This window comes from Oncorhynchus nerka, linkage group LG26 (assembly GCF_034236695.1).
Source record: "Oncorhynchus nerka isolate Pitt River linkage group LG26, Oner_Uvic_2.0, whole genome shotgun sequence".
NCBI classification, from domain to species: Eukaryota; Metazoa; Chordata; class Actinopteri; order Salmoniformes; family Salmonidae; genus Oncorhynchus; species Oncorhynchus nerka.
In genome coordinates this window covers 55,361,263-55,375,893 of record NC_088421.1, presented here as the reverse complement: position 1 = coordinate 55,375,893, position 14,631 = coordinate 55,361,263, and the positions used below count along the sequence as shown (strand labels likewise).

The 14,631-nt window shown below is 43.4% G+C and overlaps 1 protein-coding gene across 1 annotated transcript in view; it reads left to right on the top strand.

Moving 5' to 3' along the window:
- LOC135564962 (uncharacterized) overlaps positions 1-14,631 on the top strand; it is a 38,368-nt gene that overhangs the window by 6,925 nt on the left and 16,812 nt on the right. The window contains exon 2 of the mRNA XM_065011040.1: positions 8,870-8,944. Coding sequence (XP_064867112.1) covers positions 8,870-8,944 — 75 coding nt within the window. The remainder of the gene's footprint in view (positions 1-8,869; positions 8,945-14,631) is intronic.

The following is a 14,631-nucleotide window of genomic DNA, read 5'->3' as shown; positions in this document are numbered from 1 at the left end:
TTAAACATAACAAAACATTTATTACAGAATTCACAAAACACACTTAAGTGTGTGGCCCTCAGGCCCATACTCTACTACCACATCTCTAGAACACAAAATCCATGTGAGTATAGTGTGTGGCCCTCAGGCCCTCTACTCTACTACCACATCTCTACAACACAACATCCATGTGAGTATAGTGTGTGGCCCTCAGGCCCTCTACTCTACTACCACATCTCTACAATCTGTTCAACATCCATGTTTATCTGAGTAGTAGTTTATCTGCCCTTCAGGCCCTCTACTCTACTACCACATCTCTATCTGTTCTATTCTAGTGGTAGTAGTTTATCTGTTCTCTATTCTAACATCCATGTGAGTATAGTGTGTGGCCCTCAGTGCCCTCTATTCTAGTGTAGTTTATCTACCACATCTCTACAACACAACATCCATGTGAGTATAGTGTGTGGCCCTCAGGCCCTCTACTCTACTACCACATCTCTACAACACAAAATCCATGTGAGTATAGTGCGTGTGTTATCATGCGTCTGTGTCTATGTTTGTGTTACTTCACAGACCCCACTGTTCCATAAGGTGTATTTGTATCTGTCATTTTTAAAATCTAATTATTTTGCTTGCATCAGTTACCTGATGTGGAATAGAGTTCCACGTAGTCATGGCTCTATGTAGTACTGTGGAATATCTGTTCTCTATTCGTAGTCATGGCTCTATGTAGTACTGTGGAATAGAGTTCCATGTAGTCATGGCTCTGTGTAGTACTGTGGAAGTAGTTTAGTTCCATGTAGTCATGGCTCTATGTAGTACTGTGGAATAGAGTTCCACGTATCATGGCTCTATGTAGTACTGTGGAATAGAGTTCCATGTAGTTTATGTGTTCTCTATTCTAGTGGTACTGTGGAATAGAGTTCCTACGTAGTCATGGCTCTATGTAGTACTGTGGAATAGAGTTCCACGTAGTCATGGCTCTATGTAGTACTGTGGAATAGAGTTCTGTTCTCTATTCTAGTGGTAGTTTATGGCTCTATGTAGTACTGTGGAATAGAGTTCCATGTAGTCTGGCTCTATGTAGTACTGTGGAATAGTTTAGTTCCTATTCTAGTAGTCATGGCTCTATGTAGTACTGTGGAATAGAGTTCCGTGTAGTCTGGCTCTATGTAGTACTGTGGAATAGAGTTCTCTAGTCATGGCTCTATGTAGTACTGTGGAATAGAGTTTATGTAGTCATGGCTCTATGGTAGTACTGTGGAATAGAGTTCCTAGTGGTAGTAGTCATGGCTCTATGTAGTACTGTGGAATAGAGTTCTGTTCACTAGTAGTCATGGCTCTATGTAGTACTGTGGAATCTGAGTTCCGTGTAGTCATGGCTCTGTGTTTATCTGTACTGTGGAATAGAGTTCCTAGTGTAGTCTGGCTCTATTCTAGTAGTACTGTGGAATAGAGTTCCATGTAGTCATGGCTCTATGTAGTACTGTGGAATAGAGTTCCATGTAGTCATCTGGCTCTATGTAGTACTGTGGAAGTAGAGTTCTATCTGTCTCTATGGCTCTAGTGTAGTACTGTGGAATAGAGTTCCATGTAGTCATGGCTCTATGTAGTACTGTGGAATTCTAGTGGTAGTTTTATCTGTCATGGCTCTGTGTATCTGTACTGTGGAATTTATCTGTTCTCTATTCTAGTGGTAGTAGTCATGGCTCTAGTGTAGTACTTATGGAAGTGGTAGTAGTTTAGTTCCTAGTGTAGTCATGGCTCTGTGTAGTACTGTGGAATAGAGTTCCATGTAGTCATGGCTCTATTCTAGTGTAGTACTGTGGAATAGAGTTCCATTCTAGTCAGTTTATCTGGCTCTATGTAGTACTGTGGAATAGAGTTCCATGTAGTCATGGCTCTGTGTAGTACTGTGGAATAGAGTTCCATGTAGTCATGGCTCTGTGTAGTACTGTGTGAATAGAGTTCTATTCTACGTAGTCATGGCTCTCTATTCTATGTAGTACTGTGGAATAGATCTGTTCCGTTAGTCATGGCTCTGTGTAGTATCTGTGGAATAGAGTTCCATGTAGTCATGGCTCTATGTAGTACTGTGGAATAGAGTTCCATGTAGTCATGGCTCTATGTAGTACTGTGTGAATAGAGTTCCATGTAGTCATGGCTCTATTCTAGTACTGTGGAATAGAGTTCCATGTAGTCATGGCTCTATTCTAGTGGTAGTACTGTGGAATAGAGTTCCATTCTAGTCATGGCTCTAGTGTAGTACTGTGTGAATTATCTGAGTTCCATGTAGTAGTTTATCTGGCTCTGTGTAGTACTAGTGGAATAGAGTTCCATGTAGTCATGGCTCTATGTAGTACTGTGGAATAGTTTATCTGTTCCTATTCTAGTAGTTTATCATGGCTCTGTGTAGTACTGTGGAATAGAGTTCCACGTAGTCATGGCTCTATGTAGTACTGTGGAATAGTTTAGTTCTCATTCTAGTGGTCATGGCTCTGTGTAGTACTGTGGAATAGTTTAGTTCCATGTAGTCATGGTTCTTCTATGTAGTTTATCTGTGGAATTCTAGAGTTCCACGTAGTCATGGCTCTATGTAGTACTGTGGAAGTGGTAGAGTTCCATGTAGTCATGGCTCTTATCTGTAGTACTGTAGTGGTAATAGTTTATCTGTTCCTAGTGTAGTCATGGCTCTAGTGGTAGTAGTTTATCTGTGGAATAGAGTTCCATGTAGTCATAGGCTCTATGTAGTACTGTGGAATAGAGTTCCGTGTAGTCATGGCTCTATGTAGTTTATCTGTGGAATAGAGTTCTCTATGTAGTCATGGCTCTATGTAGTACTGTGGAATAGTTTAGTTCCATGTAGTCATCTGCTCTATGTAGTACTGTGGAATAGAGTTCCTAGTGTAGTCATGGCTCTATGTAGTATCTGTGTCTCTAATAGAGTTCCATGTGGTAGTAGTTTATCTGGCTCTATGTAGTACTGTGGAATGGTAGATCTGTTCTCATGTAGTCATGGCTCTATGTAGTACTAGTGGAATAGTTTAGTTCCATGTAGTCATGGCTCTATTCTAGTGGTAGTAGTTTATCTGTGTGAATAGAGTTCCATGTAGTCATGGCTCTATGTAGTACTGTGGAATAGTAGTTCCATGTAGTCTGGCTCTGTGTAGTAGTTTATCTGGTCTCTATTCTAGTGGTAGAGTTTATCTGTCATTCTAGTGCTCTATGTAGTACTGTGGAACAGAGTTCCATGTAGTCATGGCTCTATGTAGTACTGTGGAATAGAGTTCCATGTAGTCATGGCTCTATGTAGTACTGTGGAATAGAGTTCCATGTAGTCATGGCTCTATGTAGTACTGTGGAATAGAGTTCCATGTAGTCATGGCTCTATGTAGTACTGTGGAATAGAGTTCCATGTAGTCATGGCTCTATGTGGTACTGTGGAATAGAGTTTCATGTAGTCATGGCTCTATGTAGTACTGTGGAATAGAGTTCCATGTAGTCATGGCTCCATGTAGTACTGTGCGCCTCCCCATAGTCTGTTCTGGACTTTGGGGACTGTGAAGAGACCTCTGGTGGAATGTTTTGTGGGGTATGCATGGGGTGTCTGAGCTGTGTGTTCTAGTTGTTTAAACAGACTACTCGGTGCTTTCAACATGTCAATACCTCTCATAAATATAAGTAGTGATAAAGTCAATCTCTCCTCCACTTTGAGCCAGGAGAGATTGACATGCATATTATTCATATTAGCTCTCTGTGTACATCCAAGGGCCAGCTGTGATGCCCTGTTCTGAACCAATTGCAATTTTCCTAAATCCATTTTTTTTGTGGCACCTGACCACACGACTGAACAGTAGTCCAGGTGCGACAAAACTAGGGCCTGTAGGACCTGCCTTGTTGATAGTGTTGTTAAGAAGGTAGAAACTAGGGCCTGTAGGACCTGCCTTGTTGATAGTGTTGTTAAGAAGGTAGAAACTAGGGCCTGTAGGACCTGCCTTGTTGATAGTGTTGTTAAGAAGGCAGAAACTAGGGCCTGTAGGACCTGCCTTGTTGATAGTGTTGTTAAGAAGGTAGAGCAGCGCTTTATAATGGACAGACTTCTCCCCATCTTAGCTACTGTTGTATCAGTATGACCATGTTTGACCATGACAGTTTATATTTCAGTGTTACATCAAGCAGTTTAGTCACCTCTACTTGGTACATTTCCACGTTATTCATTACAAGATTTAGTTGATGTTTGGGGTTTAGTGAACGATTTGTCCCAAATACAATGCTTTTAGTTTATAGATATTTAGGACTAACTTATTCCATTCATTCTGAAACTATCTGCAGCTGTTTGTTTAAGTGTTGCAGTCATTTCAGTCGCTGTCGTAGCTGACTTGTCTAGTGTTGAGTCATCCGCATACATAGAAACATCTGGCTTTACTTAAAGCCAGTGGCATGTCATTAGTAAAGATTGAAAAAAGCAAGGGGCCTAGACAGCTGCCCTGGGGAATTCCTGATACTACCTGGATTATGTTTGAGAGGCTTCCACTAAAGAACACCCTCTGTGTTCTGTTAGACAGGTCACTACTTGGTACATTTCACGTTATTCATTACAAGATTTAGTTGATGTTTGGGGTTTAGTGAGCTTTATCCACAGTATAGCAGGGGGGTGTAAAGCCATAACACCCTCTGTGTTCTGTTAGACAGGTAACTCTTTATCCACAATATAGCAGGGGGGTGTAAAGCCATAACACCCTCTGTGTTCTGTTAGACAGGTCACTCTTTATCCACAATATAGCAGGGGGGTGTAAAGCCATAACACCCTCTGTGTTCTGTTAGACAGGTCACTATCCACAGCAGGGGGTGTAAAGCCATAACACCCTCTGTGTTCTGTTAGACAGGTCACTCTTTATCCACAATATAGCAGGGGGGTGTAAAGCCATAACACCCTCTGTGTTCTGTTAGACAGGTCACTCTTTATCCACAATATAGCAGGGGGGTGTAAAGCCATAACACCCTCTGTGTTCTGTTAGACAGGTCACTCTTTATCCACAATATAGCAGGGGGGTGTAAAGCCATAACACATATGTTTTGTCCAGCAGCAGACTATGATCGATAATGTCAAAAGTGGCATTGAAGTCTAACAAGACAGCCCCCCCACAATCTTTTTTAAATCAATTGCTCTTAGCCAATCATCAGTCATTTGTGTTAAGTGCTGTGCTTGTTGAGTGTCCTTCCCTGTAAGTGTGCTGAAAGTCTGTTGTTTACTGTGAAATAGCATTGTAATCTCAGCAAAAAAAAAGAAACGCCCCATTTTTCAGGACCTTGTCTTTCAAAGATAATTCGTAAAAAATAAAAATCGAAATAACTTCACAGATCTTCATTGTAAAGGGTTTAAACACGGTTTCCCCATGCTTGCTCAATGAACCATAAACAATTAATGAACATGCACCTGTGGAACGGTCATTAAGACACTAACAGCTTACAGACGGTAGGCAATTAAGGTCAGAGTTATAAAAACTTAGGACACTAAAGAGGCCTTTGTACTGACTGAAAAATACCAAAAGAAAGATGCTCATCTGCGTGAACGTGCCTTAGGCATGCTGCAAAGAGGCGTGAGGACTGCAGATGTGGCCAGGGCAATAAATTGCAATGCCCGTACTGTGAGATGCCTGAGACTGCGCTACAGAGAGACAGGACGGACAGCTGATCGTCCTTGCAGTGGCAGACCACGTGTAACAACACCTGCACAGGATCGGTACATTCGAACATCACACCTGCGGGACAGGTACAGGATGGCAACAACAACTGTCTGAGTTACACCAGAAACGCACAATCCCTCCATCAGTGCTCAGTCTGTCTGCAATAGGTTGAGAGAAGCTGGACTGAGGGTTTCTAGGCCTGTTGTAAGGCAGGTCCTCACCAGACATCACCGGCAACAACGTCGCCTATGGGCACAAACCCACCGTCGCTGGACCAGACAGGACTGGCAAAAAGTGCTCTTCACTGACGAGTCAGGGTTTTGTCTCACCAGATGGTGGGATTCGCATTTATTGTCAAAGGAATGAGCGTTACACCGAGGCCTGTACTCTGGAGCGGGATGGATTTGGAGGGGGAGGGTCCGCATGGTCTGGGGCGGTGTGTCACTGCATCATCGGACTGAGCTTGTTGTCATTGCAGGCAATCTCAACTCTGTGTGTTAAAGGGAAGACATCCTCCTCCCTCATGTGGTACCCTTCCTGCAGGGTCATCCTGACATGACCCTCCAGCATGACAATGCCACCAGCCATACTGCTCGTTCTGTGCATGATTTCCTGCAAGACAGGAAAGTCAGTGTTCTGCCATGGCCAGCGAAGAGCCCGGATCTCAATCCGATTGAGCACATCTAGGAACTGTTGGATCGGAGGGTGAGGACTCGGGCCATTCCCCCCAGAAAGGTCCGGGAACATGCAGGTGCCTTGGTGGAAGAGTTGGGTAACATCTCACAGCAAGAACTGGCAAATCTGTTGCAGTCCATGAGGAGAAGATGCACTGCAGTACTTAATGCAGCTGGTGGCCACACCAGATACTGACTGTTACTTTTGATTTTGACCCCCCTTTGTTCAGGGACACATTATTCCATTTCTGTTAGTCACATGTCTGTGGAACTTGTTCAGTTTATGTCTCAGTTTTTTTGATGAGTTTATATGGTCAAACACAATTGGTAACAGGCTGATTGGTCAGCTATTTGAGCCAGTAAAAGGTGCTTTACTATTCTTAGGTAGTGGAATGACTTTAGCTTCCCTTCAAGCCTGAGGGTTCACACACTTTCTAGTAGGCTTAAATTGAAGATGTGACAAATGGGAATAAATCAATATCGTCCGCGATTATCCTCAGTCATTTTCCATCCAGATTGTCAGACCCTCGGTGGCTTGTCCTTATTGTCAATACTTTGTTCACCTCTTTCACACTTGTTGCTGGCGTGTCATCATGCCTAAGTTTGCTTATCTTGCCAACTAAAAAGATCCTTGAGGTAGTTTGGCAATATCAGTGGGTTTTATAATGAATCTGATTCAATGAATGACGGAGCTGAGTTTGCCTTATTTCCCAAAATGTCATTGAAGGTGCTCCAAAGCTTTTTACGGTCATTATTTATGTAATTGACCTTTGTTTCATAGTTTCTTCTTTTTTTTTATTCAGTTTGGTCACATGATTTCTCAACGTGCGGTATGTTTGCCAATCGGTTGTGCAGCCAGACTTATTTTCCATTCCTTTTGCCTCATCCCTCTCAAACCAAACTATTTTTCAATTCCTCATTAATCCGTTTTTTTTTATTTTTTAACAGTTTTTTTTTTTACAAGTCATGTTCGTAACGTGTGTGTGCTGGGATAATCAATTTCTATAATATATAATAATAATATAATTATTATATAATATAATTAGTAACTAGCAATTTCATAAATGTGTCAAGTGTCTATAATACATAATAATATTATTATTATTATTATTATTATTATTATATATAATTAGTATAATTAGTAACTTTATAAATGTGTCAAGTGCAACATCTGGGTTGCTTCTCATTACACACCACGGACCAACAAATATTCTTTACATCAACAACAACATGGGAATCACTACAAAACGTATTGTATGACCTCTTATACACTATATTAGGCCCAGCCTTTGGAACTGGTTTTCCTAAGTTGAGAGAATGCCAAGAGTGGTGCAAAGCTGTCATCAAGGCAAAGGGTGGCTATTTTGAAGAATCTCAAATATATTCTAATTTTTTTAAACACTATTTTTGGTTACTACATGATTCCATATTGTGTTATTTCATAGTTTTGATGTCTTCACTATTATTCTACAATGTAGAAAATAGTTAAAAAAGAAAAGAAAACCCTGGAATGTGTAGGCGTGTCCAAATTTTTGACTGGTACTGTGTGTGGCCGGCTTGATGAGAGCCAGTCAATATTTAAAATCACCCAGAAAATATACCTCTCAGTTGATATCACATACATTATCAAGCATTTCACACACATTATCCAGATAGTGACTGTTAGCACTTGGTGGTCTATAGCAGATTCCCACCAGAATGGGCTTTAGGTGAGGCAGATGAACCTGTAGCCATTATTACTTCAACAGTATTTAACATTATCCAGATACTGACTGTTAGCACTTGGTGGTCTGTAGCAGCTTCCCACCAGAATGGGCTTTAGGTGAGGCAGATGAACCTGTAGCCATTATTACTTCAACAGTATTTAACATTATCCAGATACTGACTGTTAGCACTTGGTGGTCTGTAGCAGCTTCCCACCAGAATGGGCTTTAGGTGAGGCAGATGAACCTGTAGCCATTATTACATCAACAGTATTTAACATGAGATCCTCTCTAAGCTTTACAGGGATGTGGTTCTGAATATAAACAGCAACACCTCCACCTTTGGAATTCCTGTCTTTTCTAGTAAATGTTATGACCATGTATTGCTACCACTGTATCATCAAAGGTATTGTCTAAGTAGAGTTTCAGAATATGATGGGGTATTGTGATGTCATTATGGGGTATTGTGATGTCATTATGGGGTATTGTGTGTAGATGTAATCCATAGTCAGAATATGAATGCAATCTGTTACTAGCAAGTTATTAATATCATGAACCTTGTTTCTTAAAGCTACATATGTTAACGTGGGCTATTTTTGAGCACTTTTCTGTGATGCTTGCTTGTTTTCATTGCTTTACTGGGAAACTTATCAGAAGTAGACATTCTCATGTTATTTGTGTTAGTGTAGGGTGAGCTGCACACGGTGGACTTCCTCCTAGGGCAAACCCGCATCAGTGTTAACAGCATAAATCTGGTTCCTAGGCACGTGATTGCCTGCGTACAATAGATGTAGTATATGGTAATCCAATGTGATTTGGTCAACAGGTGCCAGGATGCAGGATATGGACATCATGGATCTGCACCCCTCCCTTACACCTGAGGTTGAAGACTTTCTGCCAGGTAACCCTGGACTAAACACGGATCTACAGAGATATAGTTACCCTGGGCTAACACAGAGATATAGTTACCCTGGACTAACACAGAGATATAGTTACCCTGGACTAACACAGAGATATAGTTACCCTGGACTAACACAGAGATATAGTTACCCTGGACACTATCTACATAGATATAGTTACCCTGGACTAAACAGAGATATATAGTTACCCTGGACTAACACAGAGATATAGTTACCCTGGACTAACACAGAGATATAGTTACCCTGGACTAAACACAGAGATATAGTTACCCTGATAACACAGAGATATAGTTACCCTGGACTAACACAGAGATATAGTTACCCTGGACTAAACAGAGATATAGTTACCCTGGACTAACACAGAGATATAGTTACCCTGGACTAAACACAGAGATATAGTTACCCTGGACTAACACAGAGATATAGTTACCCTGGACTAACACAGAGATATAGTTACCCTGGACTAAACACTGATCTACAGAGATATAGTTACCCTGGACTAACACATAGTATAGTTACCCTGGACTAAATACATCTAGAGATATAGTTACCCTGGACTAAATACTGACCTACAGAGATATAGTTACCCTGGACTAACACAGAGATATAGTTACCCTGGACTAAACACGGATATACAGAGATATAGTTACCCTGGACTAACACAGAGATATAGTTACCCTGGACTAACACAGAGATATAGTTACCCTGGACTAACACAGAGATATAGTTACCCTGGAAACACAGATATATAGTTACCCTGGACTAACACATAGACATAGTTACCCTGGACTAACACAGAGATATATAGTTACCCTGGACTAACACAGAGATATAGTTACCCTGGACTAAACACTGATCTACAGAGATATAGTTACCCTGGACTAACACAGAGATATAGTTACCCTGGACTAACACATCTACAGAGATATAGTTACCCTGGACTAACACAGAGATGTTACCCTGACTAAACACATACCCTGGACTAACACAGAGATATAGTTACCCTGGACTAACACAGATATATAGTTACCCTGGACTAAACACAGAGATATACCCTGGACTAAAACAGAGATATAGTTACCCTGGACTAACACAGAGATATAGTTACCCTGGACTAAACACAGAGATATAGTTACCCTGGACTAACACAGAGATATAGTTACCCTGGACTAACACAGAGATATAGTTACCCTGGACTAAACACAGAGATATAGTTACCCTGGACTAACACAGAGATATAGTTACCCTGGACTAACACAGAGATATAGTTACCCTGGACTAAACACTGTTCTACATAGATATAGTTACCCTGGACTAGCCTGTTATCGCTGTTAGCTCTGTTAGCTCTGTTAGCCCTGTTAGCTTTGTTAGCCCTGTTAGCCCTGTTATCTCTGTTAGCCCTGTTAACTCTATTAGTTATGTTAACTCTGTTAGCCTTGTTAGCCCTGTTAGCTCTTTTAGCCTTGTTAGCTCTGTTAGCTCTGTTAGCCCTGTTAGCCTGGCCCCAGAGCAGGTTTGTACCTGGTTAAATGGTGAACCACTTTTGTGGTACCAGTTATCCTGAATTTAACTCAAGAGTTGACCAAAGTTACTTTGGTAGTTTATAGGACTCAGGTAACCGTGCAACAATTACCTTGGTAGTTATAGGGCTCAGGTAACCATGCAACAATTACCTTGGTAGTTTATAGGGGCGCCAGGGTAGCCTAGTGGTTAGAGCGTTGGACTAGTAACCGGAAGGTTGCAAGTTCAAATCCCCGAGCTGACAAGGTACAAATCTGTAACCATGCAACAATTACCTTGGTAGTTATAGGGCTACCAGGTAACCATGCAACAATTACCTTGGTAGTTATAGGGCTACCAGGTAACCGTGCAACAATTACCTTGGTAGTTACACATAACACTGTTCTACAAAGGACAATGTTCAGAAATGTTTTGTTCCGTATGGAGAACTCACACACGCGCACGCACACACACACACACACAATGTTAAACCCTGCACCCAAACCACAGGAGGTTGGTGGCACTTTAATTTGGGAGGACGGGCTTGTGGTAATGGCTGGGGAGGACGAGGTGGAATGGTATCAAACACTTGGTTTCCATGGTTTCCGTGGTTTGATGCCATTCCATTCGCTCCGTTCCAGCCATTGTTATGAGCCGTCCTCCAATCAGCAGCAGTCCCCCCGAAACACTGTTCTATAAAGGGGAACTGTTCATTACAAAACGTTAAGTTCCACATATCTCTCACACACACACACACACACACACACACACACACACACACACACACACACACACACACACACACACACACACACACACACACACACACTGTTAACCCCTGCAGCCAAACCTTGTCCTATAAAGGGAAATGTTCTTCTATACAGGACATAGTGTTGATGAAGGGACATGATTAGAGGACGTTAAGTCCCTCAACTCTGCCCCGTAACACTCTATTCCTCCTGATAAATCCACCTTCCTGTCTCCCTGTCCCAATATTCCTCCTCCTCCTCTATTCCTCCTCTTCCTCTATTCCTCCTCCAGAAATCCACCTTCCTGTCTCCCTGTCCCAATATTCCTCCTCCTCCTCTATTCCTCCTCCTGATGAATCCACCTTCCTGTCTCCCTGTCCCAATATTCCTCCTCCTCCTCTATTCCTCCTGATAAATCCACCTTCCTGTCTCCCTGTTCCAATATTCTTCTTCCTCCTCTATTCCTCCACCTTCTTCCTCTATTCCTCCTCCAGAAATCCACCTTCCTGTCTCCCTGTCCCAATATTCCTCTTCCTCCTCTATTCCTCCTCCAGTAATCCACCTTCCTGTCTCCCTGTCCCATCATTCATTCCTCCTCCTCCTCTATTCCTCTTCCTGATAAATCCACCTTCCTGTCTCCCTGTCCCAATATTGCTCCTCCTCCCTTATTCCTCCTCCTGATAAATCCACCTTCCTGTCTCCCTGTCCCATCATTCCTCTTCCTCCTCTATTCCTCCTGATAAATCCACCTTCCTGTCACCCTGTCCCAATATACCTCCTCCTCCTCCTCTATTCCTCCTCCTGATAAATCCACCTTCCTTTCTTCCTGTCCCAATATTCTTCCTCCTCTATTCCTCCTCCTGATAAATCCACCTTCCTGTCTCCCTGTCCCAACATTCCTCTTCCTCCTCTATTCCTCCTCCTGATAAATCCACCTTCCTGTCTCCCTGTCCCAATATTCCTCCTCCTCTATTCCTCCTCCTGATAAATCCACCTTCCTGTCTCCCTGTCCCAATATTCCTCCTCCTCCTCCTCTATTCCTCCTCCTGATGAATCCACCTTCCTGTCTCCCTGTCCCAATATTCCTCCTCCTCCTCCTCTATTCCTCCTCCTGATGAATCCACCTTCCTGTCTCCCTGTCCCAATATTCCTCCTCCTCTATTCCTCCTCCAGTAATCCACCTTCCTGTCTCCCTGTCCCAATATTCCTCTTCCTCCTCTATTCCTCCTCCAGTAATCCACCTTCCTGTCTCCCTGTCCCAACATTCCTCCTCCTCCTCTATTCCTCCTCCTGATAAATCCACCTTCCTGTCTCCCTGTCCCAATATTCCTCTTCCTCCTCTATTCCTCCTCCTGATAAATCCACCTTCCTGTCTCCCTGTCCCAATATTCCTGTTCCTCCTCTATTCTTCCTCCTGATAAATCCACCTTCCTGTCTCCCTGTCCCAATATTCCTCTTCCTCCTCTATTCCTCCTCCTGATAAATCCACCTTCCTGTCTCCCTGTCCCAATATTCCTCCTCCTTCTCTATTCCTCCTCCTGATAAATCCACCTTCCTGTCTCCCTGTCCCAATATTCCTCCTCCTTCTCTATTCCTCCTCCTGATAAATCCACCTTCCTGTCTCCCTGTCCCAATATTCCTCTTCCTCCTCTATTCCTCCTCCTGATAAATCCACCTTCCTGTCTCCCTGTCCCAATATTCCTCCTCTTCCTCCTCTATTCCTCCTCCTGATAAATCCACCTTCCTGTCTCCCTGTCCCAATATTCCTCCTCTTCCTCCTCTATTCCTCCTCCTGATAAATCCACCTTCCTGTCTCCCTGTCCCAATATTCCTCCTCTTCCTCCTCCTCTATTCCTCCTCCTGATAAATCCACCTTCCTGTCTCCCTGTCCCAATATTCCTCCTCTTCCTCCTCCTCTATTCCTCCTCCTGATAAATCCACCTTCCTGTCTCCCTGTCCCATCATTCCTCTTCCTCCTCCTCTATTCCTCCTCCTGATAAATCCACCTTCCTGTCTCCCTGTCCCATCATTCCTCTTCCTCCTCTATTCCTCCTGATAAATCCACCTTCCTGTCACCCTGTCCCAATATACCTCCTCCTCCTCCTCTATTCCTCCTCCTGATAAATCCACCTTCCTTTCTTCCTGTCCCAATATTCCTTCCTCCTCTATTCCTCCTCCTGATAAATCCACCTTCCTGTCTCCCTGTCCCAACATTCCTCTTCCTCCTCTATTCCTCCTCCTGATAAATCCACCTTCCTGTCTCCCTGTCCCAATATTCCTCCTCCTCTATTCCTCCTCCTGATAAATCCACCTTCCTGTCTCCCTGTCCCAATATTCCTCCTCCTCCTCCTCTATTCCTCCTCCTGATGAATCCACCTTCCTGTCTCCCTGTCCCAATATTCCTCCTCCTCCTCCTCTATTCATCCTCCTGATGAATCCACCTTCCTCCTCCCTGTCCCAATATTCCTCCTCCTCTATTCCTCCTCCAGTAATCCACCTTCCTGTCTCCCTGTCCCAATATTCCTCTTCCTCCTCTATTCCTCCTCCAGTAATCCACCTTCCTGTCTCCCTGTCCCAACATTCCTCCTCCTCCTCTATTCCTCCTCCTGATAAATCCACCTTCCTGTCTCCCTGTCCCAATATTCCTCTTCCTCCTCTATTCCTCCTCCTGATAAATCCACCTTCCTGTCTCCCTGTCCCAATATTCCTGTTCCTCCTCTATTCTTCCTCCTGATAAATCCACCTTCCTGTCTCCCTGTCCCAATATTCCTCTTCCTCCTCTATTCCTCCTCCTGATAAATCCACCTTCCTGTCTCCCTGTCCCAATATTCCTCCTCCTTCTCTATTCCTCCTCCTGATAAATCCACCTTCCTGTCTCCCTGTCCCAATATTCCTCCTCCTTCTCTATTCCTCCTCCTGATAAATCCACCTTCCTGTCTCCCCGTCCCAATATTCCTCTTCCTCCTCTATTCCTCCTCCTGATAAATCCACCTTCCTGTCTCCCTGTCCCAATATTCCTCCTCTTCCTCCTCTATTCCTCCTCCTGATAAATCCACCTTCCTGTCTCCCTGTCCCAATATTCCTCCTCTTCCTCCTCCTATTCCTCCTCCTGATAAATCCACCTTCCTGTCTCCCTGTCCCAATATTCCTCCTCTTCCTCCTCCTCTATTCCTCCTCCTGATAAATCCACCTTCCTGTCTCCCTGTCCCAATATTCCTCCTCCTCCTCCTCCTCCTATTCCTCCTCCTGATAAATCCACCTTCCTGTCTCCCTGTCCCAATTCCTTCCTCCTCTTTCCTCCTCCAGATAAATCCACCTTCCTGTCTCCCTGTCCCAATATTCCTCCTCTTCCTCCTCCTCTATTCCTCCTCCTGATAAATCCACCTTCCTGTCTCCCTGTCCCAATATTCCTCCTCTTC